Source organism: Triticum urartu, chromosome 2 (genome assembly GCF_003073215.2).
Source record: "Triticum urartu cultivar G1812 chromosome 2, Tu2.1, whole genome shotgun sequence".
Classification (NCBI taxonomy): Eukaryota; Viridiplantae; Streptophyta; class Magnoliopsida; order Poales; family Poaceae; genus Triticum; species Triticum urartu.
The window spans coordinates 48,688,063-48,713,327 of NC_053023.1; the positions used below are offsets into that span (position 1 = coordinate 48,688,063).

Below are 25,265 nucleotides of genomic sequence, written 5' to 3' on the forward strand. Positions count from 1 at the left end.
GAGGGGGACGTTAGTTTTTTCTATGTAGCTCGTTAGTGGGGCCCACCTCTCTCTTTGCCATCCGCCAGCTGACGGCAAAGATTCTTTGCTGTCCGCTCGCGGACGGCAAAGAAGTGGCTGATGGCAAAGACCTTCTTTGCCATCAGCCAGTTCTTTTCCGTCCGTTTTTTGTAAGCGGACGGCAAAGACCTTCTTTGTTGTCAGCCAGCAGACGACAAAGAAAAGTAAGCCAATTCCAATCGTGGTGGTGTGCTTCGGTGAAGTTTTTAAAGGTCTGGTGGCCGCCTTCAAGACAAACGCCGAGTGAATCGAGGCTCATCCATTGGGGGTTACTTGAAAGGGTAGAATATAGTGAGGGTTGTGCTCTGATTCTTTGGCTTCGGCACTGCTCCAAATGATATTAGCACTCTCACGAGTGTAAAATTTAGATAAATCCACATCCCTGACTCACTTATGGTTATCTCATTCCTGTACCCATTACTTTTTGCAATCATACTTACTCATACCGTTATACCTTGTGCCAGTTCAAATTACTTAGTTTTTCTTCAATTCCATATCTTGCAATATTTGTGCTTGCTAGTTTTCTGAAGTGCCTATATTGTTTAGCATAGTTGTTAGTGCACTTAGTTGAGTCTAGCATATTTAGTTTTTTGTGCTTCATAAGTATCTATTTAGTTTAATTCCGCAACAGGATAAAGCCAAATCCGTAAAAGTTTCAAAACCCCTATTAACCCCCTTCTAGGCGACATCAAGGTCCTTTCAACATGGCAACCACCAAAAATTGTATATTTCAAGTCAGTCAAAAATATTTTCCTCTAGCGGCACCCCCCGGACACCCCCTTCTTCTTCATCCCCAACAACACTCTAGCATGGCCTCGGTGTCAGCCGTGGAGGGCTCAAAGACATCGTGAATAACCTAATGAACATGCGCCGGACTTCGCATAAGCGGTCCATCGCAAATTACAAACAAACTAGAAAGACATATCGATAGTCATGGTCATTAAAGGTTCACCATCATCAAGTTCATAGAAAAGTACATGCAAAATACACTCTAAGCATAGTAGACGGGCCTTGTCGGAGCAGACAGGGTCAAGCAGACGAGACCGGAGCAAACGTCCTGGTAGAAAACTGTGTTGGAGCAGACATGGCCAGAGAAAATGTGGTGGAATCATACGACAACGAGAACATACTACCCAAGCATTTCTCTCTAATCCATGCCTCGAGGTGCTCATCAGCCAGCAGATTCGGTTCAACGAGGCGCTTCCAAAATGGCATTACTTTAGCACCCTCCTTGAACACGTATTGTATAATCACCAATGAGCGCTCACTAAGTAACTTCGACTTCAGACTCGTCGTGGTTGGGGGACCTTCGGGGAGCGGAATCAAACGGGCCTTCTCCGTCGTCGCATCCCAACAAATCACTTGCGCAAATGAGGTCCTCGCTGCAACGGTCACCCTTGGCATCCACCCAAAGGGCATCCCCGGGGAAAGCCACGTGAACTGCTACATTATCATCCTATAGGTGTCCCCCGTCTCCAACTCGAGCCATCCCCACAGTGTAAATGGGAGCCTCACCTCACGAGCCCATTCCACACACACTAGCTATACTGGTTCCAATCGCAGGAAGAGGCAGGATGGAGGGAAAGGCAGGAGAGGTGGGGGAGCCTCAGAGCCGGCAGCGGTGATGTATCCGAATGGACAATAACCGGGCGGGGCTAGGATTATATCGTGCTCCCCGGGGTAATCGAACCTACTTGAAAAACATCGATCGGTACGGTGATTTATACATAATACCCCATATACACCTCCACTAACTTCATCTCGTAAGCACTAAACAGGAGATACCCCCTACCCTCTTGTTTTCTTGACGGCAACAACATAACATATATGATATTTCTTCTCATCCGTGTCAACCGAGATCGTCACGTCTGCATATGGACAGGGCCATGTGATTTCTATCATTTGCGACGCCCCTTACAACATTGTAAGATCATCGTTACAAACACAAAAAAGAAACCATAAACAACACTTGCATTGAAACCATTGAAACCATAAACCAAAAAGGGACCAACAAAGTTTCACAACATACAATCATTATACGTACCAAAAAAAAAGATAACATAGGCTTTTGCCGCCCTCTCCTTCAGTGAGAGGTTGTAGTACCTCTGCACTATTTACCTGGAAAAATGAATACACGGGAGACAAAAAAAATTGTGTACATGTCTGCTTGTTCAATAATAGAATAATTAATTCTACACCACAGTATTATCTATCTTGAATTCTTGATAGCCTATTGGCATGTACTAGTACAAGATTGTTTCATGCTTCTTTTTTGAAGCCTAAGATTGTTTCATGTCGCCGCGCGCGCTTACACGACCGATTTAAGTTAAATTTAATTACAGCTTAGAACTGAGGAAGCATCTGATGACCGAGGCCGCCCAGCACCGACGCCGCCCCCTGCCAGCTGTTCGCCGACTGCGGCGGCGCGTCGAAGCACGACCCGTTAAGCCTCTTGGCCGATGACTCTTCCGGGCTCGCGGCCTTGCGTTTCCCCGCGCTCCCGCCGCTGGCGTCCGGCGATGACGACGACGGCGCGTAGTACGACGGCTGTACTCCGTGCGCGTTGTCGCCGACGGGGAGGAGCATGTTCAGGGAAGGGTGGACGGCGAGGTGGTGGGTGGCGCCGTGCTCGGCCTCGGCGTCGAGGATCTGCGCGAGCGAGTAGTCGTCGAAGAGCTCGGAGAAGGACGGGATCGTGGGGAGCCCCCCGGCGTGCGGCGGCTGCTGCGTGATCATGGTTCTGCTGGCGCTGCTGCTGCTGCTGGAGTGCGCGTAGAAGCTGCAGGCGGCGTCGTCGAAGGTGCTGCCGCCGCCGGAGAGGTCGTCGTGGTCGGCGATGTGGTCGTAGTCGGACAGCGGCGGCACCATCGGCGACGCCAGGCCGGTCTTCTTGTAGATCCGGCATAGCACCCAGTCATCCAACTGCACACATGTGAACCACACATCAATATCATACACGTAGATGTGCCGGTACCGCCATGCCTATCCTTGTCGAAAGCTACTGAACTTGACGAATCAATGGCTGCCACTAGCTAGCTGCTACGAATCAATCGCGAAGCTAATTTCTCCTCCAATCAAAGCAGTAGACATCAAATTAAGCATCTCTCGTTTTACTTGCAAGGTACAGTATCATTCACGTACTACTTGATGTGATGTGATGTTAGCAAGTACTCAGGTTAGAGGGCAATTTAGTCAATCAATAACTTAAGATGGATGCATAACCGATCAACGCTGCAACGGCACGGCCGGTGCAACCGTGCAACAAAGCAAAAGCATGGGCCGGGGCGAGAAGATCAGGATAGCATGCATGCCAGCCGCGTGACACTGTTGCACACGGACATGGCCGGCGCCGGTAACGAAACGATCGAGAGCGACAGTTCATGCCTGATCGACTAACTAATCACAGCAAGTGGGATGGGCGTACCCTCATGGAGACGTTGCGGAACTTGATGGGCTTGTAGATGTTGACGGCGGTGGTGAGGGGGTCGGCGGCGAGCCGGTACTCGTGCATGATCCAGGCAGTCTTGGTGCCCTTGGGCGGGCGGCCCTTGTAGAAGACGAGCGCCTTCTTGACGCCGACGCCCTGGCCGGTGGCGGGGTCGTGGATGGGCTTGTCGGTGCCGGTGGCCTTCCAGTAGCCGGAGCCGGCGGCGCGGTTGGGGCGGATGCCGTTGGGGTACTTGCGATCCCGCGGGCTGAAGAAGTACCACTCGCAGTCGCCGTACACCGCCTGGGCTGCAGTTCCATTCATTATCAGAACCGAACCATGGTAAGCAGAGCAGGGACTACATACAGCGGTGATCAGTTGATTGGTTGAGAACTTACAAGGGAGGTCCCATGGATCGAACTTGTAGATGTCTACGTCGGCGATGATGGCGACCGGGCACGGCGCGGCGGCGGCGCGGTTGCGAAGGTAGTGCAGGATGAGCTCCTCGTCCGTCGGGTGGAACCGGAACCCCGGCGGCAGCGACGTCGCCGCCCCCTGCCCCTGCCCCTGCGCCATCGCCATGATCGACCACCCGATCGACACGCACGTACCTCGTACGTGCAACCACCCAAGCTCTCTAACACACACACGATCAGAAGAAGGGAGAAGCTTACACACACTGGACCAGACCAGAATCTATCTCGGGGATGGGATCGAATGGCGGATGGGATGGACGGGCGGGCGTGCGATTATATGGTCCAAGGTATCTTGTCAGTTAGCGCGGGGTGGCAGGGCCATGGCATTGTTGGGGTTCTCGAGGGGCAGAACCGGCACAGGGAGGGGGGCGCGTCGCGCCGGCCGATTGGTTCGTTATTCCCCGCGTCCGGCGTGAGCGTGTGGCGTCAGCCAGCCGAGCGGGGGTGTGTGTGCGCGCGCGTGTGCCCGGCCCGTTCGCGCAACCGTATCTAATAGCAGCACTCGTAGGTCATAGCCGGCTAGCCGCCGCTCCCCTCCTAACTTGCTCACCAATCTCATGTGATATCTCCGCCTCTTGAATCCAGCATGCATTCTCTTATTTCGTGTAAATATCTCAGACAAAAAATCTAGCATGTAGTAGCAAGCTGTAAAAGTGTCACTGGAATCTTTCTCGCACTACAACGGCCGGATGAGGTGTGCATGCATGTGTTGGTTGGGTTTCCTTTGTCGAGCCATGCTATTCTTACGTACTACCAGTTCTATGAAAATTCAACGTACTAGTTCAATTTGAAAGTAGTTATTCCCTTGTTTTGCTGAGTAACGCTACACGTACGCAGGGATTCTCATGCACCTTGCCTGATTGCTGGTTTGTCAGTTTTTAATTCGTCATTAGTTGGGGGCACGGGCCTACCCTCAAAATAGGGGGAAGGGGGGGTGATTGGTGTTTAAGGTAATTACATAGTTACGTAACACCTATTCGCAAGTGTTCCATTTTGGTCAGCGAGCCGAGCGGGGACGTGTGCGCGCGCGTGCTTGTGGCAGCCCGTTCGCGCAACCGTATCTAGTAGCAGCACTTATAGGTCATAGCCACCGCACTGCTCCTAACTTGCTCACCAGTCTCATGTGATATCTCTGCCTCTTGAATTCAGCCTGCATTCTCTCAACAAAAAATTAGGAGTGAAAAATCTAGCTTGCAGCAAGTTGTACAAGTGTCACTGGAATCTTTCTCCCACTACAACGGCCGGATGAGGTGTGCATGTGTGCGTTGGTTGGGTTTCCTTTGTCGAGCCATGCTATTCTTACGTATTACCAGTTACGAAAATTCAACATACTAGTTCAATTTGAAGGTAGTTATTCACATGTTTTGCTGAGTAATGCTACACCTACGTAGGGATTCTCACGTACCTTGCATGATTGCTGATTTGGCTGTTTTTAATTTTTCACTAGTTGGGGGCATGGGCCCACCCTAAAGGGGGGGGGTGATTAGTGTTTAAGGTAATTACGTAGTTACGCAACACCTGTTCGCAGGTGTAGCATTTTTCGGTTTTGCTCTATGTACTCCCTCTATGAAGAAATATAAGAGCGTTTGCATTTCTTTACGGAGGGAGTATTTATTAAAAGCAAATGAGCACATAAGAATAGGATTTCTGGCAGCGGCAATTACCTCGAACCCGAAGTTGCTAGCAGGCTCTTCGACCCCTCCCCCTGCCGCGGCACTCCCGTGACCGCCCCGGGGGAGGAAACCCTAGCCGTCCCACTCTGGCCCCACCTCCCCTCGTCGTCGCCTTAGCGCACTAGCGGGCAAAGCCTGGCCATCGTAGGTGGGGGGAGGGGGGCTCCCCTCTCCCCCCTCGTTGTTCTCAGCACGAGAAGTGCCCTTCGGGGGGTGGTGTGGCGCTGAGCACGGGGTGCGGTGGCGCGGCCTTAGGAATTTGCGGCGGTGGTGCAGGTTACTGGTGGTGGCGCGACCATAGGAATTGTTGGTGGCGTCGCAGGTTACTGGTGGTGGCATGCAGGGTTGTGGACGGAGGCGGTGTGCGCCGTGGAGGAGAACAAGTAAGGCGGCGACCCCCACCTCCCTCATTCTCCGGAGGCTTCTTCCTCTACCTCCACATAGATTCAACTGGCTGGAGCCAGATCCGACCATGCAGGGGTCCGACGGCGTCTGTGTCGTCCTTGGCAGGCGGCTCGATCTCCGATGGTCGGGGTGTTTCGCGTCAAGTGGCGCACCGTGGTAGGATCCCTGTTGTGCAGGGTCCATCTCCCTAGAAGGTAGTGGCCGGGCCAGGGGCAGCGGAAATCCCCTCTTCCTCGCCAAGTGGCCTGGGTGCTACCAGAATGGTTACATGTGCTCTTGTTACAGGGTGGAGGCAGATGGGGAAGGAAGCTATTGTCCAAATCTGGTCTCCATGGCCGATTTGGGTTCGATGATCACCACCAAAGTTGGTGTGGTGCTGGCGTGGTGAGCCTTCGTCATTGATGTACATGGGCGGGAAAGGAGGGGCCTTTCCATCCCTTTATCGATCTGTGCGATGGTCATGGTTTGATGCCGGGCTGCGGAGTTGAAGTTGGGATCTTGGACGCCAGGGCAGCGGCCCCGGGTGGTAGTCTGTCACTTTGGCTTGTCGGTAGGTGTCTTGGCGGCCATGTGACGAGAATTGAACCTCGTGGCGAGATCCAATCTGATGTTGCAGCCCGATCTTTCACGACACACCACCTTCAGTAGTAGCAACCTCTCGCCCGTGCACGTGATACACATGAAGTAGAGAGATTGAACATTATGATTCAGCACGAGAAAACCAATCTCGATGATGGTACTCACACACAAAACAATTTTCTCGAAAGAAACCATGACACGGAGGTTTTCTAAAGATTCCTCCAAAACTTAGGGATTTTTAGACAGCTTCCCCCAAAACTTGATACGGGTATTTGCCGTAAAAACACATCGTGTTTATTCATGAAAATATAACATGGACCTATTACATTATACTGGCTTGGCTTTATATAATAGCTGCAAAAGCTAACTAGCTTGGGAAGCAAGCATCTCATCCTAGCATCCATCTCACATACAAGATAGATGGATAAAGAAAAGGCAACTTCTAAAACTAAGACTCTAAATATAGCTATTAGTTTACTTGCCTTATAGTTTGACAAGTTAATCTCTATATTAACATGGACTGTTTTGTTGGTCCGTTTGTGGTGGACCCCATCCCAAGGCACACAAGGATAGAGTTCTCCACGATGCAAGCCTCGTACAAATTCTTTCCATCTCTTCAGATGGGCGTGGCATGTGAAAGTATTAACCAGCGCCATCTCCTTTAATTCCAACTGGATAAAATTCCTGGACTTGTAGTTTGAGCATCCAGTAAATCCTCCATATTTAGACGTGGGGTTCCCTTATTTATCTCCTTTTATGTCAAAACTAACCACACGTGCTTCATTTCTTCTATCTCCTAAAAAAACTAGAATTTTTACGTGCATCATTAGCATGCCAATTTAACCCTCCAAAATATGTGTACGTGCATGCACTTTCTTGTGGAGATACATATAATTTGTTGTCCTCTTTCATCCGTTCTAGCTTGGTGCATGGGTGTTGAGATGTGGTCCAACATGACACAATCGTGAACCATGTGGCGTGCTTAATAGGAATTGCAACTAATTCTTGTTCAACATCGTAACTTGGCCGCATGTATTTTGGTATATATGCAGCGTATTTTTGGAAAACACCGGCTTTAGGAGAAATATCGATGACCTCGGTATTTATATTACAAGGGGTCATACCATCCTCTCCCCGTTGAACCGTTTTGATACGGTCTCTTTTGCACTATTTTTATGTGCAGTCTAAATGATGACCGTAGAAATTTTAGTAGCTTTGACCTTCTTCATGTGTGTATCTTCCTTCACTTTTATCTCCTCAAGATGTTCTTTCCTCCAAGCAACAAAAAGCTCCTCACCATGGGCACGAGGTCACACTTCTTACCATTCTTGACGGTATACTTGTGTGTTTGGCAATCATATGCAACATCACGCTCTTCGTACCATGGCTTGCCCAACAACAAGTGACACAAAATTATTGGTATAGGAATCAAATGGCATAAAACCTCACAAAAATATTTTCCCAACAACAATGGTACCTTGGTCTGGTGCGTGACAGTGAGCTCTTCATGACCCCTAACGAACGAGTATGGTTGTGGACGTGGTGTCATCGGCAGTTCCAACTTTTGCACCACCTTGATGCGTGTGGAGTTGATCGAATTTATGTGATCGATTATCATGGCACATGATTCTCTCACGACCACATGGATGTGAAAAATTCTGGCCGAGCGGCCCTTCTCCTCCACCTGAAATCCATAGCTTAGCTTCCATGATAATTTAGTCATCTCCTTTGCAGTGTCGTGAGAAACCTTGGCTCTGATACCATCCGATGCGAACCGAACCTCGTGGCGCGATTCAATCTGATGTTGCGGCCTGATCTTTCACGACACTCCACCTTCAGTAGTAGCAACCTCTCGCACGTGCATGTGATGTACACGAAGTAGAGGAATTTAACCTTATGGTTCAGGATGAGAAAACCAATCTCGGCGATGGTACACACGCGCAAAATAATTTCCTTGTAAAGAAATCACAACACAGAGGTTTTCTAAAGCTTCCTCCAAATCTTAGAGAGTTTTAGACAGCTTCCCTAAAAACTTCTAAAACTAAAGATGCATCGCATCCTAGTATCCACCACATTGAGATGTAGTGCAACTTGACACAACCGTGAACCATGTGGTGTGCTTCATACGAATAGCAACTAATTATTATTCAGCATTGTAACTTGGTCAGCATATTTCCAGTGTATATGCAGCATATTTTTGGACAACATCAGCTTCAGGAGAGACATCAACGACCTTGGTATTTATATTACAAGGGGTCATATCATCCTCTCCCCCTTGAACCGAAACCGTCCTCGGTTTTGAGTCAGTCTGTTAGGGAATATTTTCATCTGCAGACTGAACGACGACCATAGAAGTTTCAGTAGCTTTGACATTCTTCATGTTTGTATCTTCCTGCACTTTTATGTTCTTAAGATGTTCTTTCCTCCAAGCAACAAAAAGCTCCCCACCCATGGGCACGAGGTCACACTTCTCACCATTCTGGACGGTATATTTGTGTGTTCGACAATCATATGGAACATCATGCTCGGGATCACGTTGCACAAAACCTCACAAAATATTTTCCCGAAAAAGGTACCTTGGTATGTTGCGTGACAGTGAGCTCTTAATGACCCCAATGGAACAATTATGGTTGTGGACGGGGTGTCATCGGTAGTTCCAACTTCTCCACCATCTTGATGCTTGTAGCGTTGGTCAAATTCATGTGACTGATAATCGAGGCACATGATCTCTCTCTCTCTCTCTCTCTCACCACCACCACATGGGTGTCAAAAAGCCTGGCCCAGCGACACTTCTCCCCCAACTGAAATCCATAGCTTACCTTCCATGATAATATAGTCATCTCCTTTATAGTGTCGTGAACAACCATAGCTCTGATACCACTTGATGAGAATCAAACCTTGTGGCGAGATCCTATGTGAAATTGCAGCCCTCGATCTTTCATGACACCGCCTTCAGTACGTAGTAGCAACCTCTCACCCATGCACGCGATGAAAACGAAGTAGAGGGATTGAACCTTATGATTCAGTACGAGAAAACCAATCTCGACAATGATACTCATGCAAAAAAAATTCCTCGCAGAGAAATCACAACACAAAGGTTTTCTAAAGCTTGCTACAAAACTTAGGATTTTTAGACGGCTTCCCCCAAAACTCAATATAGGTATTTATCCTAAAAACACATCGTGTTTATTCACAAAAATATAGCCTGGCCCAAATTACATCATACTGGCTTGGCCTTATATAATAGTTTCAAAAGCTAACTAGCTTGGGAAGCAAGCATCGCATGCTAGCATCCATCTCACGTATAAGATAGATAAAAAATGCATCTTCTAAAACTAGGACTCTAAACATAACTATTAAACTACTTGCCTCATAGTTTGACAAGTTAATCTCTACATGGACTGTTTGGTGCTTCGTTTGTGGTGGACCTCATCCCAAGGCACACAAGGATAGATTTCTCCAGGATGTAAGCCTCCTACAAATTCTTTATATCTCTTCAGGTAGGCGTGGCATGTCAAAGTAGTAACCAGCATCATCTCCTTTAGTTGCAACTAAATAAAATCCCCGTACTTGTAACCTTGTATGAGGAGCCGGTAAATCCTCCATATTTAGACGCGGGGGTCCCTGATTATCTCCTTTTATATACAAATTAACTATGCATGCTTCATATTTGCTATCTCCTAAAAATGGAATATTTACATGCATCAATAGCATGCAAATCGGACCCTCCAAAATATACATACCTGTACTTTCTCCTGGATACACATATAATTTGTTGTCCTCTTTCATCTGTTCTAGCTTGATGCCTGGATGTTGAGATGTGGTGCAACTTGGCACAACTGGGAACCATGTGGCGTGCTTCATAGGAGTAGCAACTAATTCTTGTTCAACATAGTAACTTGGCCCCCCGTATTTCGGTGTATATGCAGCGTATTTTTGGACAACATCAGCTTCAGGTGAAACATAAATGGTATCTCGCTAGCCCTTTCTGAGACCGCAAAACATAAATGCAGAGCACCTTTAAAGATCAAGGACTAACTAGACATTGTAATTCATGGTAAAAGAGATCCAGTCACAGTCATACTCAATGTAAACTAACAGTAATGGATACAAATGACAGCGGTGCTCTCCAATTGGTGCTTATTAATAAGAGAATGATGACTCAACATAAAAGTAAATGGATAGGCCCTTCGCAGAGGGAAGCAAGGATTTATAGAGGTGCCAGAGCTCGCTTTTAAAATAGATATGAATAATATTTTGAGCGGTATACTTTCATTGTCAACATAACAACCGAGAGATCTCGATATCTTCCATGCTGCACACATTATAGGTGGTTCCCAAGCAGAATGGTAAAGTTTATACTCCCCCACCCCCAACAAGCATCAATCCATGGCTTGCCCGAAACAACGGGTGCCTCCAACTAACAACAATCCCGGGGGAGTTTTGTTTGCAATTATTTTGATTCGATTTGAGCATGGGACTGGGCATCCCGGTGACCAGCCATTTTCTCGTGAATGAGGAGCGAAGTCCACTCCTCTTGAGAATAACCCACCTACCATGGAGGATACAGACAACCCTAGTTGATACATGAGCTATCCGAGCATACAAAGCAGAATGTTTATTTGAAGGTTTAGAGTTTGGCACATACAAATTTACTTGGAACGGCAGGTAGATACCGTGTATAGGTAGGTATGGTGGACTCATATGGAATAAATTTGGGGTTTATGGAATTGGATGCACAAGAAGTATTCCCTCTTAGTACAAGTGAAGGCTAGAAAAAGACTGGGAAGCGGTCGGCTAGAGAGCGACAACATTCATGAACATGCATTAAAATTAATCGACACCGAATGCAAGCATGAGTAGGATATAATGCACCATGAACATAAATATCGTAGAGGCTATGTTGATTTTGTTTCAACTACATGCGTGAACATGTGCCAAGTCGAGCCACTCGTAACGTTCAAAGGAGGATACCACCCCATCATACCACATCACAACCATTTTAATAGCATGTTGGCACGCAAGGTAAACCATTATAAGCTCCTAGCTAATTAAGCATGGCATAAGCAACTACAATCTCTAATTGTCATTGCAAATATGTTTCTTTCATAATAGGTTGAATCAGGAGCGATGAACTAATCATATTTACAAAAACAAGAGAGGTCTAGTTCATACCTGCTTTTCTTATCTCAATAAGTTCATCATATAATTATCATTATTGCCTTTCACTTGCACGACCGAATAGTGTGGATAATAATAGTAGTGCACGTGCATTGGACTAAGCTGGAATCTGCAGGCATTCAATTCAAGAGAGAAGACAAGGTAATATGGGCTCTTTGTTACATCAACAATAATGCATATGAGAGCCACTCAACATTTTAATCATGGTCTTCTCCTCGCGACCCCCAAAGGAAAGAAAAGAAACAAAACTATTTACACGGGAAAGCTCCCAACAAGCAAAAGAAGAACGAGAGATCTTTTTGGGTTTTCTTTTTAATTACTACTACTACAGGCATGGAATGTACACTAACTAAAATCTACAACTAATTTTTTTGTTTTTCTTAAGGTTTTTCAAACACACAAGAAGAAAGCTTAAAAATAAAATAAACTAGCATGGATGATACAATGAAGAAGTATGAGCACCGACAATTGGCATGAGTGTGTGAACATGAATGGAATGTCGGTGAGAGATACATACTCCCCCAAGCTTAGGCTTTTGGCCTAAGTTGGTCTATGCCCATGGATCAAAGTGGCCCTCTCCGGTGTAAGGAGGAGTGTCCTCTGGGTGCCACTGGTTGGCAATCTCCTCAGGATTCCGCTGATAAACAGACTGTCGATAAGGGTCCTGGGGTGGTTCCAGCTCGGGCTCTGGAGCTGGTGTCACACTCCAGTATGCATAAACGTCCTCCAGTAAAACAAGGTACTTGCCTGAAAATATGTTAAACAAAGAGGGAGCAGGCAAGGTAATAGTCTCAAAGTTATTCTTACAAAAAAATCAGTCTATAGTTAAGCATCTTATTCTTATTCTTAACAGTAAAATCATGTGCTACCATGCTCTTATAATCTAGAAAAATGTTAGGCATCAACTTTTCCTCCTTCTCATAATGCCTGATTGGTATGTTAAAGTGTGCAGCTAGGCGCGAGGCAAAAATGCATCCAAGGATGGGGCCCTTAGTACGGTTTAGATTTAACCGTTTAGCAATAATAGCGCCTAAACTGAAAGTAGTATCTTGAAACAAGGCATGGCGCAAAATAACAATATCAGGAGCACTAATGTGACGCCCCCGATTCAATCATACACTAATCATACACGCAAACGTGTACGATCAAGATCAGGGACTCACGGGAAGATATCACAACACAACTCTACAAATAAAATAAGTCATACAAGCATCATATTACAAGCCAGGGGCCTCGAGGGCTCGAATACAAGAGCTCGATCATAGACGAGTCAGCGGAAGCAACAATATCTGAGTACAGACATAAATTAAAAAAGTTTGCCTTAAGAAGGCTAGCACAAACTAGGATACTGACCGAAAGAGGCGCAGGCCTCCTGCCTGGGATCCTCCTAAACTACTCCTGGTCGTCGTTAGTGGGCTGCACATAGTAGTAGGCACCTCCAGTGTAGTAGTAGTCGTCGTCGACGGTGGCATCTGGCTCCTGGGCTCCAACGTCTGGTCGCAGCAATCGAGTATAGGAAGGGGGAAAAAGGGGGAGTAAAGCAACCGTGAGTACTCATCCAAAGTACTCGCAAGCAAGGAGCTACACTACAAATGTATGCATTGGTATCAAATGGAAAAGGGGGTATCATATGTGGACTGAACTGCAGAATGCCGGAATAAGAGGGGGATAGCTAGTCCTTTCGAAGACTACGCTTCTGGCCACCTCCATCTTGCAGCATGTAGAAGAGAGTAGATGGTAAGTTGACCAAGTAGCATTGTGTAGCATAATCCTAACCGATGATCCTCCCTTCATCGCCCTGTGAGAGAGAGATCACCGGTTGTATCTGGCACTTGGAAGGCTGTGTTTTATTAAGTATCCGGTTCTAGTTGTCATAAGGTCAAGGTACAACTCCGGGTCGTCCTTTTACCGAGGGACATGGCTATTCGAATAGATCAACTTCCCTGCAGGGGTGCACCACATTTCCCAACCCGCTCGATCCCCTTTGTCCGGACACACTTTTCTGGGTCATGCCCAGCCTCGGAAGATCAACACATCGCAAACCTACCTAGGCACAACAGAGAGGTCAGCGCGCCGGTCTAAATCCTATGGCGCAGGGGACTGGGCCCGTCGCCCATTGCACACCTGCACGTTGCGTATGCGGCCGGTGAGCAGACCTAGCCTCCCTTATACAAGAGCAGGCGTTCTAGTCCAACCCGGCGTGCGCCGCTCAGTCGCTGACGTCACGGAGGCTTTGGCTGATACCACGACGTCGAGTGCCCATAACTGTCCCCGCGTAGATGGTTAGTGCGTATAGGCCAGTAGCCAGACTCAGATCAAATACCAAGATCTCGTTAAGCGTGTTATTTTGAAATAACCATGGACGCCGACCAGGGCCAGGCCCACCTCTCTCCTAGGTGGTCTCAACCAGCCCTGTCGCTCCGCCTCAAAGTAACAGTCGGGGGCCGTCGGGAACTCAGGCCCACCACTACCTGGATGGAGCCACCTACCCCTTCAGCCCCCATCTCCAAACAGTATCACCGGTAATGTAACAGTGAAAAGTATATAGTATATGCCCGTGATCACCTCCCGAAGTGATCATGGCCCAGTAGTATAGCATGTCAGACAGACAAGAATGTAGGGCCACTGATGATAAACTAGCATCCTATACTAAGCATTAGGATTGCAGGTAAAGGTAACAACAGTAATAGCAAGGACAGGCTATGCATCAGGATAGGATTAACGGAAGTAGTACCATGCTACACTACTCTAATGCAAGCAGTATAGAGGAGAGTAGGCGATATCTGGTGATCAAGGGGGGGGGGGCTTGCCTGGTTGCTCTGGCAAGAGAGAGGGGTCGTCAACACCGTAGTCGTACGGGGTAGCAGCGGCGTCGGTCTCGGTGTCTAGCGAGAGAAGAGGGGGAAGAAACAATAAATATTAAGCAAACAGATGCATAGCTATGCGTGACATGACAAGTATCGGTGCTAGGGGTGCCCTGACGCGGTACGAGGTGGTACCGGTGAAGGGGGAAAACATCCGGGAAAATATCCCTGGTGTTTCACGTTTTCGAACAGATGAACCGAAGGGGGAAAGTTGCGTGTTCGCTATGCTAGGGATGCGTGGCGAACGAACGGGCTGTGTATCCGGGTTTGTCTCATCGTTCTGAACAACTTTCATGTACAAAGTTTTCCCATCCGAGCTACGGTTTATTTTATATTGATTTTAAAAGATTAAAATCATTTTTAGGATTTATTTCATTACTTAAATTCAACATTATCCAGAATAGTGTTTGCTGACGTCAACATGATGTCAGCAGTCAACGTTGACCGTTGACATGGTCAACCTGACGTGTGGGTCTAGTGGGACCCGCCTGTCATTCTCTGCTTAGCCAAATTAGGGTTTAGGTTAATTAACTAGGAGTAATTAGTTGTTTTAGTTTAATTAATCAAAATTAATTAAGTTAATTAATTCTTTAACTAATCCTCTAATTAATTAATTAATTGATTTAATTAATAATTTTATTTATTATTTATTTTTTTATTCATTTAATTCCTTTTTTATAAACCGTTTTGGGGGCCGGGCCCCCCCTGTCAGTGGCCCAGAGGGGCCATAACGGGTGTGGCTAATCGGGCGGAGCCGGGCGCAGGCGCTCGGGCGTGGGCGCCCGAAGGGAGAGCCAAGGCGCGGCGAGTGTTCGTCGGAGCGTGACCAGGGGGCGGAGGTGGGACGGCGAGCGGCGGCAGCCACTACGGGAACCGCAAGCGGGGCAGGGGCGAAAGCGGACGGGGCGGTGGAGGCGTCCGGAGGCAGCAGCGGGGGAGGCGGCCACGATGGGCAGCACAGGGAGGGGCGCGTGCTAGGCGCGGCCACGGTGGGCGCGCGCAGGACGTCGGTCCAGTCGCGGCGCAGGGAGAAGGCCGCCGCCACGGGGTAGCATCGGGCGAACGACAGGTGCGGGGAGAGGACGAGAGGCCGAGGGCCTCACCGGGGTTGTAGGGGTTCGGGCAGCGGTGCTCGGGGAGGAGGTCGGAGACGACGATTCGGGGAAGACGGTGAGGGGCTCCGGCGGCGCGGTCCTCGTGCGGCGGGGGCGAGGTAGCTCCGGGCGGGGTCCCGCATCAGCGTGGTCGTGGACGGGCGGCAGGGCGCCGGTGGGGCGACGGGAAGGGGCTGGCTTCGCGAGGGGGTGACAGCGACGTCAAGGCAGCGGGGGGGGGGGGGGGGGGGGGGGGGGGGGGGGGGGTTGCCCCGATCCAGATCGGGGAAGGGCGAGAGGGAGGAGTGGGACGAGGGTGAGGGAGTGGGTGTGAGTGGGGGGATCGGGGGGAGCAGTGGGGGTTAGGGTTTCGGTTAGTGGACCGAGGGGGTTAAGTGGTGGTGGGGGAGGGCCGGCCTGTTCGGGCGGCTGGGCCGGCCATATGGGCCAAGGCCTAGTGTGGCCGGGGGGTTGGCCTCCTTTATTTCTTTTTTTGTTGTGTTTTTTTATTCTATTTCTTTTCTATTTTCCCCTTTTTTGTTTCATAAAATTTAGAAATGACAACTAATTTAGTGCTATTAAATAGGTCACGGCCCCAAATACTTTGGCACTCTAAATAAGGTATTTCGCATTTGCTTTTTATTCTAAAAGCATTTTAGATAATTGTCTTATCACTGTTTTAATTAACTTAGTGCATTTAAAATATTTTATTAAAGATGATTTCTTCACCAACATTTATTATGGATTATTTGACACATTAGGAACAATTTAGTTTTGAATTTTGAAAACTTTAATTGTTTTGAGTTCAATTCAAATTTGAATTTGGATCGGTTCTGAACTAACGCGAGATTATCAACAATAATCGAGGTGACGTGGCATCATTACCAGATGGTTACTATAGCTTGATTACCCGAGCGTCACAATTCTCCTCAACTACAAGAAATCTCGTCCCGAGATTTAAGAGGGGGACTAAGGGGAAAATAATGGTTACAAAATTCTAACGGGTCTTTTTGATCTTGGTTGCTCTTCTCGAAGAGGTCGATCCATTATGTTGAAGTCTTTATTTCTCTGCTCCAGGTCATCATGATCAAGTCGTCATCCTTTCTTCGGGATCTCCATCGTCCTTCGAACGCGACCAAGGGGAAGAACTCCGGAAGAACGCATCTCCACAAAGTTGGGCATCTGACGGTGAACTCAATGGGGAATACATAAGGTACCCCATGAGTTGTATTTCAGTGAATTCGCTGAGTGCGATATACGATGGTACCAAAGTTTCAAACGGGTAGGCAATCGTTCGATGCCTGAAACGGAGTGTGAAAAGGGGTTCAGAGCAACGAGAATAAGTATTGCGTCTGATACCAGAATAGATCACTAGGAAGGTGGCTCGCGAATTAGCCATGAAACCAAGAGCAAGGTATAACTGTGTCAACAAGGTGTACAGGAGAGTCAGGTTTCGATCCTGTGGAACTATGGGTTATGGGCCCACCATGTCGGTTAAAAGTAGGAAGGGCGGTGGCGCCTTGCACGATCATGTAAGTAAGGCATGTCAGAGGGTAGCCTGTCAATTATGTCGGCAACAACGTTGATACCAAGGGCGAGGGACAAAGAGAACCATTTTCCTGCTCGTTGAACGAGGTGGACCAATAGGAAAAGTTCCCGTCCGTTGGTGGCTACCGAAATGTCATCAACAGTTGAAACAGGGTCTTACTGACACGGTTGTACACCAAGGTGTTTTACATAAGCAGAAGATTACTACTGCTTATATAATATAGATCACAAGAAGGGTTAAGCAAACCAAAGGAAAGGAAAGGTGATTACCAGGTTAAACAGGCAATGGAAAGGAAAATGTGCTTAAACACGTATATCAGGGGTATATCCTTTCCAAAGCCAAGCAGAGGATGATATCCAAGACAGGATATAAAGTAGAAAACCCTTTAGATAGTGGAGAGAAATTCCATGACATTACCCATACAACGGTGTTTGGATAATTGAGAGAGAAACATTTAGCATTGGACTTCAAATGTTCTTGTTGAAAAGCGGATTACCACAGACATGCCTCGGGATAGCATTGACATGGTCTGTAAGCAAAGGTCAGACTTTGGATACACAAGGGATCCATCGGGAACAACTCATAGAATAGGTCTTACAATTTACTTATGGAAGAATGATTAACCTTGCTAGAAAGGAAACTATAACAATAGGCACTCCAGGCAGGTGTGTTAGGATGACATCAGCTTATCGGGTTAAGGACCAATGTTATAACTCTTGGGAATATGTTCCAACCATCATATCTGACCGAGATTCAGATCTGATTGGTGTCAGGATAGCTCGGACTCAGGATGTCTGAGAAGAAAAGATGCAACACAAATTGATGAGCTGACATTGTAAGATTCTCGAGAAATGAACTATGGAAGCGAGTTCCAAAACAAGAGTTCAACATTAAAACCAAGGAGAGGACGAGGAGGTGGCTGATGGACTCAGCGACAATTCCTCGAGTTTTACTAAAAGATGGATTTCCACAATTATGTGAACAAGGAGATAACACTTGTCAGATCAAATGATATAATGAGGTATGCTCGAGGAAAACATACACAATTAAACATTGGTAGAAGGTGCACCCGAAATACGGTCTTAGGTAGCATAATCAATGTTAGAATGGTGACTTAATGAACAAAAGAATTAGAATGAAACTATCAATCATTCACTTCAAAGCAATAGCGTTGCTAGAAGTTTTGAATTCACACTTCAAGTTCAATTGTCGGTTTTCCGGTTAGAAACAACACGGGGACCAAGGAACGAACGTAAATGGCAAGAAGTATCACTTGTACCAAGAATTCATAAGAGGTGGTGAAATTCTCACGGCATTCTTGACATATAAGATAGTAATACTCCAGGGTAAAGAAGAATAATTGCCGGATAGCAAGGATCTCAAGGTATAGCACAAAACACAAACGAGTTTGTGTTGGAGGGAAGTCAATAAAGTGGTCGATGATAATACAGATCATCGAGGGAAAGGATGGTATTTCTCATCATGAACTCAATTGACATCCTGGAAGAGCTCAGAATGCCGATGATGATCATGACACAATTGTTGAGAGATTTCATGAAGATGTAATCGGTCGGCGATGACATCAAGCCAAAGGAATGATGAAGCGAAAGGTTACTGAAACCAAGGGTATGACACAAACTCGAAACAAAGCTTGTTGTTCAAGGCAAAATGATATGATGAGGAAACCCGATGTAAGCTTAGCTCATCGTCGAAAATTGTGCTTCGGAAAGAAGGACCGGATAGCACAGTTAAAAAGTTGCACGATAATGATATAGCCGATAAGGCTAGGATTGACTTGAAGGACTAAACTCATAAGCAAAAAAAATTACTTTAAGAGTTATCATATAGAATGCGGAATTGGTTCACATATCGGTGTTCTTGAGCGACTAACAACTCCGAACCCATGAAAAATTGGAATCGGTGAGAAAGAAAAGCTGGAGAAGAACTCATGAGATGCAACACAGTTCTTAGATTTCTCGAGATACCAGAGGGTAATACTCGATAGTAGATCAAAGTAGAGGTTGGACTGGTGTATTGATTAGCAAGAGACAAGTGCTTTAGCTTGTCCGAGAAATGGTATTAAGGAGAAAATATGGTCGAAACCATGATTGCAAAGGGCCAAACATAGATACAGGACAAACTTATAACAAGGGGATCATTATCATTTACAAGAAGCTTCGATAATAAGTTCCACATCGGGTCCATGGGCATGAACACAGGGGCTCAAGGTCGACTCCCACTTCTTCAATGCATAACCTTTCATTTTACTTCCCGCTTTTGATGAGGTTGTAGTGTAGAAATTTTATCTGGCGAAACAAAAGAAGAGTATGACTCGCGAAAACTTTCAGGTTCATATGGTTTGGGGGAAGGCATAGGTTCAACCCGTCAGGGTATCGTGGAAACATATACCACAAGCTTCGATCGTAAATACCACCAGCTCGAAAATAGAGCATGGTTGAGAAAACAGAGGATACAATTTACCAAAAGCATTATGTATCCGAGGAAAGGCTCACAAGGTTATTGAATAAGGAGGACACTGTCGGATAAAATCCAACAAAGGAACCGATGGTCCACAAGGGATCTGATGTGAGCATCGGTACTCAACCATAGGAAGAAAATGCAAGGAGATCTGATTATAGAAACAACTGACTAATTCAAAGTTCATATGCAAAGGAATTATGAATTCCAAGACAAGGGATCAGAAGCAATGCTCTGATTAGGGATGGATAAGTTGAATAGCCTTAGGGGTACAATCGAAGGCAATTTGATTGGTCGAGATCCAGCTCATGTTTAAAATGACGTCTGAGCCGGAAGGACGAAATGAAGGATCTGATTAAGGATTGCGAGCATTCACAACATATTGATTCAACAAACTCAAACTGATAATGAATAAGGATGCCAATAAGATTACCATACTTATGGGATCAATCATAATGCAAGCGAGTAAGAATTTCGAGAGCAATAGGCTGTTGATGATTTTCAGGAGTTCGAATGGTATTTCGAAGACCTTTGTGAAATACCTGAACAACTGGGGATGAGCGGATACTCGGCAAGTGCGAGGAAATATCCGTAGGGGTATTCATGTAACAAGGAACTGCAAGGCAGTAGGCACAAGGATTCTCGGAACAACGAGTATTTCGGGATAATAACAAGAGCAACTAGGGACTAAGGTAAGAATGGCAAGTGCATGTAGTTATCTATAGGGGTTGACGGTGGAAGGGAATTGCAAACGCAATGAGCACAAGTTCTCGGGATAACATCGGAGAGTATCTTCTGAATCTTCTGGTGTAGCAAGCGTTCATCTGTAATAAGGGGCTTTCCGGGAGAAATTAGTTACGAGAACCTAGAGTCAAATTTAGTAAAATCATTTAAACCGAATAGAAGAGAGTTCAGAGTCCCAGAGTAAGGATCGAGGAGTAAAAGATCCTAATGCCACCCAATGGCGACGTGGGCCCATGGGCCGCACAGCCATGTTAGTAAAACAGTTTTCATCGACTAGACTCAACTTTGGCCAAGGAGTGTGGAAGGGGGATTCCTACAGGCAGTCGGCTCTGATACCAACTTGTGACGCCCCCGATTCAATCGTACACTAATCATACACGCAAACGTGTACGATCAAGATCAAGGACTCACGGCAAGATATCACAACACAACTCTACAAATAAAATAAGTCATACAAGCATCATATTACAAGCCAGGGGCCTCGAGGGCTCGAATAAAAGAGCTCGATCATAGACGAGTCAGCGGAAGCAACAATATCTGAGTACAGACATAAATTAAACAAGTTTGCCTTAAGAAGGCTAGCACAAACTGGATACTGACCGAAAGAGGCGCAGGCCTCCTGCCTGGGATCCTCCTAAACTACTCCTGGTCGTCGTCAGCGGGCTGCACGTAGTAGTAGGCACCTCCAGTGTAGTAGTAGTCGTCGTCGACGGTGGCGTCTGGCTCCTGGGCTCCAACGTCTGGTCGCAGCAATCGAGTATAGGAAGGAGGGAAAAGGGGGAGTAAAGCAACCGTGAGTACTCATCCAAAGTACTCGCAAGCAAGGAGCTACACTACAAATGTATGCATTGGTATCAAATGGAAAAGGGGGTATCATATGTGGACTGAACTGCAGAATGCCGGAATAAGAGGGGGATAGCTAGTCCTTTCGAAGACTACGCTTCTGGCCACCTCCATCTTGCAGCATGTAGAAGAGAGTAGATGGTAAGTTGACCAAGTAGCATCGTGTAGCATAATCCTAACCGATGATCCTCCCTTCGTCGCCCTGTGAGAGAGCGATCACCGGTTATATCTGGCACTTGGAAGGGTGTGTTTTATTAAGTATCCGGTTCTAGTTGTCATAAGGTCAACGTACAACTGTGGGTCGTCCTTTTACCAAGGGACGCGACTATTCGAATAGATCAACTTCCCTGTAGGGGTGCACCACATTTCCCAACACGCTCGATCCCCTTTGTATGGACACACTTTTCTGGGTCATGCCTGGCCTCGGAAGATCAACACGTCGCAGCCCTACCTAGGCACAACAAAGAGGTCAGCACGCCGGTCTAAATCCTATGGCGCAGGGGTCTGGGCCCATCGCCCATTGCACACCTATATGTTGCGTACGCGGCCGGTGAGCAGACCTAGCCTCCCTTATACAAGAGTAGGCATTCCAGTCCAACCCGGCGCGCGCCGCTCAGTCGCTGACGTCACGAAGGCTTCGGCTGATACCATGACGTCAAGTGCCCATAACTGTCCCCGCGTAGATGGTTAGTGTGTATAGGCCAGTAGCCAGACTCAGATCAAATACCAAGATCTCGTTCAGCATGTTATTTTGAAATAACCACGGACACCGACCAGGGCCAGGCCCACCTCTCTCCTAGGTGGTCTCAACCTGCCCTGTCGCTTCGCCTCAAAGTAATAGTCGGGGGCCTTCGGGAACTCAGGCCCACCACTACCTGGATGGAGCCACCTGCCCCTTCGGCCCCCATCTCCAAACAGTATCACCGGTAATGTAACAGTGAAAAGTATATAGTATATGCCTGTGATCACCTCCCGAAGTGATCACGGCCCAGTAGTATAGCATGGCAGACAGACAAGAATGTAGGGCCACTGATGATAAACTAGCATCCTATACCAAGCATTAGGATTGCAGGTAAAGGTAACAACAGTAATAGCAAGGACAGGCTATGCATCAGGATAGGATTAACGGAAGCAGTAACATGCTACACTACTCTAATGCAAGCAGTATAGACGAGAGTAGGCGATATCTGGTGATCAAGGGGGGGCTTGCCTGGTTGCTCTAGCAAGAGAGACGGGTCGTCAACACCGTAGTCGTACTGGGTAGCAGCGGCTTCGGTCTCGGTGTCTAGCGAGAGAAGAGGGGAAGAAACAATAAATATTAAGCAAACAGATGCATAGCGATGCATGACATGACAAGTATCGGTGCTAGGGGTGCCCTGACGCGGTACGAGGTGGTACCGGTGAAGGGGGGAAACATCCGGGAAAATATCCCCGGTGTTTCGCATTTTCGGATAGATGAACCAGAGGGGGAAAGTTGCATGTTCGCTTTGCTAGGGATGCGTGGCGGACGAACGGGCTGTGTATCCGGGTTTGTCTCGTCGTTCTGGACAACTTTCATGTACAAAGTTTTTCCATCCGAGCTACCGTTTATTTTATATTCATTTTAAAAGATTTAAATCATCTTTAGGATTTATTTAATTATATAAATTCAACATTATCCAGAAAAGTGTTTGCTGACGTCAGCATGACGTCAACAGTCAACGTTGACCGTTGACCTGGTCAACCTGACGTGTGGGTCCAGTGGGACCCGCCTGTCATTCTCTGCTTAGCCAAATTTGGGTTTAGGTTAATTAACTAGGATTATTTAGTTGTTTTAGTTTAATTAATCAAAATTAATTAAGTTTATTAATTCTTTAACTAATCCTCTAATTAATTAATTAATTTAATTAATAATTTTATTTATTATTTATTTTTTTAATCATTTTATTCCTTTTTTATAAACCGTTCTGGGGGGCGGGGCCCCCTGTGAGTGACCCAGAGGGGCCATAGCGGGTGTGGCTAATCGGGCGGAGCCGGGCGCAGGCGCTCGGGCGTGGGCGCCCAAAGGGAGACCCAAGGCACGGCGAGTGTTCGCCGGAGCGTGACCAGGGGCGGAGGTGGGACGGCAAGCGACGACAGACACTGCGGGAACCGCAAGGGAGGCAGGGGCAAAAGCGGACGGGGCGGTGGAGGCGTCCAGAGGCAGCAACGGGGGAGGCGGCCACGGTGGGCACGCGCGGGACGTCGGTCCAATCACGGCGCGGGGAGAAGGCCGCGGCCACGGGGTAGCATCGGGCGGACGGCAGGTGCGGGGAGAGGACGAGAGGCCGAGGGCCTCACCGGGGTTGTAGGGGTTCGGGCAGCGGTGCTCGGGGAGGAGGTCAGAGACGACGTTCCGGCGAGGAGGAGATCCGGCGAGGACGACGAGGCGACGGCGATTCAGGGAAGACGGTGAGGGGCTCCGGCGGCGCGGTCCTCGTGCGGCGGGGGCGAGGTAGCTCCGGGCGGGGTCCCGCGTCAGCGTGGTCGTGGACGGGCGGCAGGGCGCCGGTGGGGCGACAGGAAGGGGCCGGCTCCGCGAGGGGGTGACGGCGACGTTGAGGCGGCGCTGGGGCGATGGGATCGGGGGGTTGCCCCGATCCAGATCGGGGAAGGGCGAGAGGGAGGAGTGGGACGAGGGGGAGGGAGTGGGTGCGAGTGGGGGGTCGGGGGGAGCAGTGGGGGTTAGGGTTTCGGTCAGTGGACCGAGGGGGTTAAGTGGTGGTGGGGGAGGGCCGGCCTGTTCGGGCGGCTGGGCCGGCCATATGGGCCAAGGCCTAGTGTGGCCGGGGGGTTGGCCTCCTTTATTTCTTTTTTTGTTGTGTTTTTTTATTCTATTTCTTTTCTATTTTCCCCTTTTTTGTTTCATAAAATTTAGAAATGACAACTAATTTAGTGCTATTAAATAGGTCACGGCCCCAAATACTTTGGCACTCTAAATAAGGTATTCCGCATTTGCTTTTTATTCTAAAAGCATTTTAGATAATTGTCTTATCACTGTTTTAATTAACTTAGTGCATTTAAATATTTTATTAAAGATGATTTCTTCACCAACATTTATTATGGATTATTTGACACATTAGGAACAATTTAGTTTTTACTTTTGAAAACTTTAATTGTTTTGACTTTAATTCAAATTTGAATTTGGATCGGTTCTGAACTAACGCGAGATTATCAACAATAATCGAGGTGACGTGGCATCATTACCAGACGGTTACTGTAGCTTGATTACCCGGGCGTCACAACTAAGGTTCCCACAGTTCCCGCGACCAATTAAGCATCTACTAGCAAATATTGCAAAGTAGCGTAGAACAGGAAAATGTATGCTAGTGATTCTTGCATCGGAAACTTTCCTCGTTTCCCCACAGCAATCATATCAATAAACCCCTCCACATCGTTACGATGTGGTTCCTCTATGCTGCCCTCAAAAGGTATCAAACAAAACCGACAAAAATCACGAAGTGACATTTCTTTATGCTCATCACATAAATAAAATTCCACCGAAGGTGGTGAGCTTCTAGCATGGAAATGAAAGTTTTGTACAAATATATTGGTGAGTAAGAGATACTGTTTGCGCTGGTCGTGGAGGAAGGCGGTGAGGCCTGCATTCTCGTCCAAGTAATAAAAATCTTCATAAATCCCGGCCTCTTTCAAGAACTCATCACAAGGTCATTCACATGGCCGAACCTCCGCGGTACGAGGGAGATTATACTTGAGCTTCTTGTTCTCTTCACTTTGCTTATCCTTCGAGCTTCGGCTCGATGAGCCCCTCAAAAATCTCTTCATCTATTTCTGAATTTTTTAGTAACTTAAAATAAAAGTGAACCAAACTCAACAAAATTGATAGCAACTACTCCTACAAGTGGCTAGAGGA

At 47.3% G+C, this 25,265-nt stretch overlaps 1 protein-coding gene across 1 annotated transcript; it reads right to left on the bottom strand.

Moving 5' to 3' along the window:
• Positions 1-2,211: 2,211 nt before the first annotated feature.
• LOC125535611 (protein ATAF2-like) lies at positions 2,212-4,225 on the bottom strand. The gene is made up of 3 exons (XM_048698672.1): positions 3,886-4,225; positions 3,485-3,795; positions 2,212-2,982 (listed from the first exon to the last, which is right to left on the bottom strand). Exons 1-3 carry the CDS (start codon positions 4,067-4,069, stop codon positions 2,404-2,406), a joined length of 1,074 nt encoding a protein of 357 aa, XP_048554629.1. The 5' UTR covers positions 4,070-4,225; the 3' UTR covers positions 2,212-2,403.
• Positions 4,226-25,265: the final 21,040 nt, after the last annotated feature.

Excerpts from the sequence above, each read along its gene's own strand:
- LOC125535611 (XM_048698672.1), bottom strand. The coding sequence starts at position 4,069 with ATGGCGATGGCGCAGGGGCAGGGGCAGGGGGCGGCGACGTCGCTGCCG. Across the intron at positions 3,796-3,885 it reads CGATCCATGGGACCTCCCTT|CCCAGGCGGTGTACGGCGAC; the intron begins GTAAGTTCTCAA and ends ATGGAACTGCAG. Across the intron at positions 2,983-3,484 it reads TCCGCAACGTCTCCATGAGG|TTGGATGACTGGGTGCTATG; the intron begins GTACGCCCATCC and ends ACATGTGTGCAG.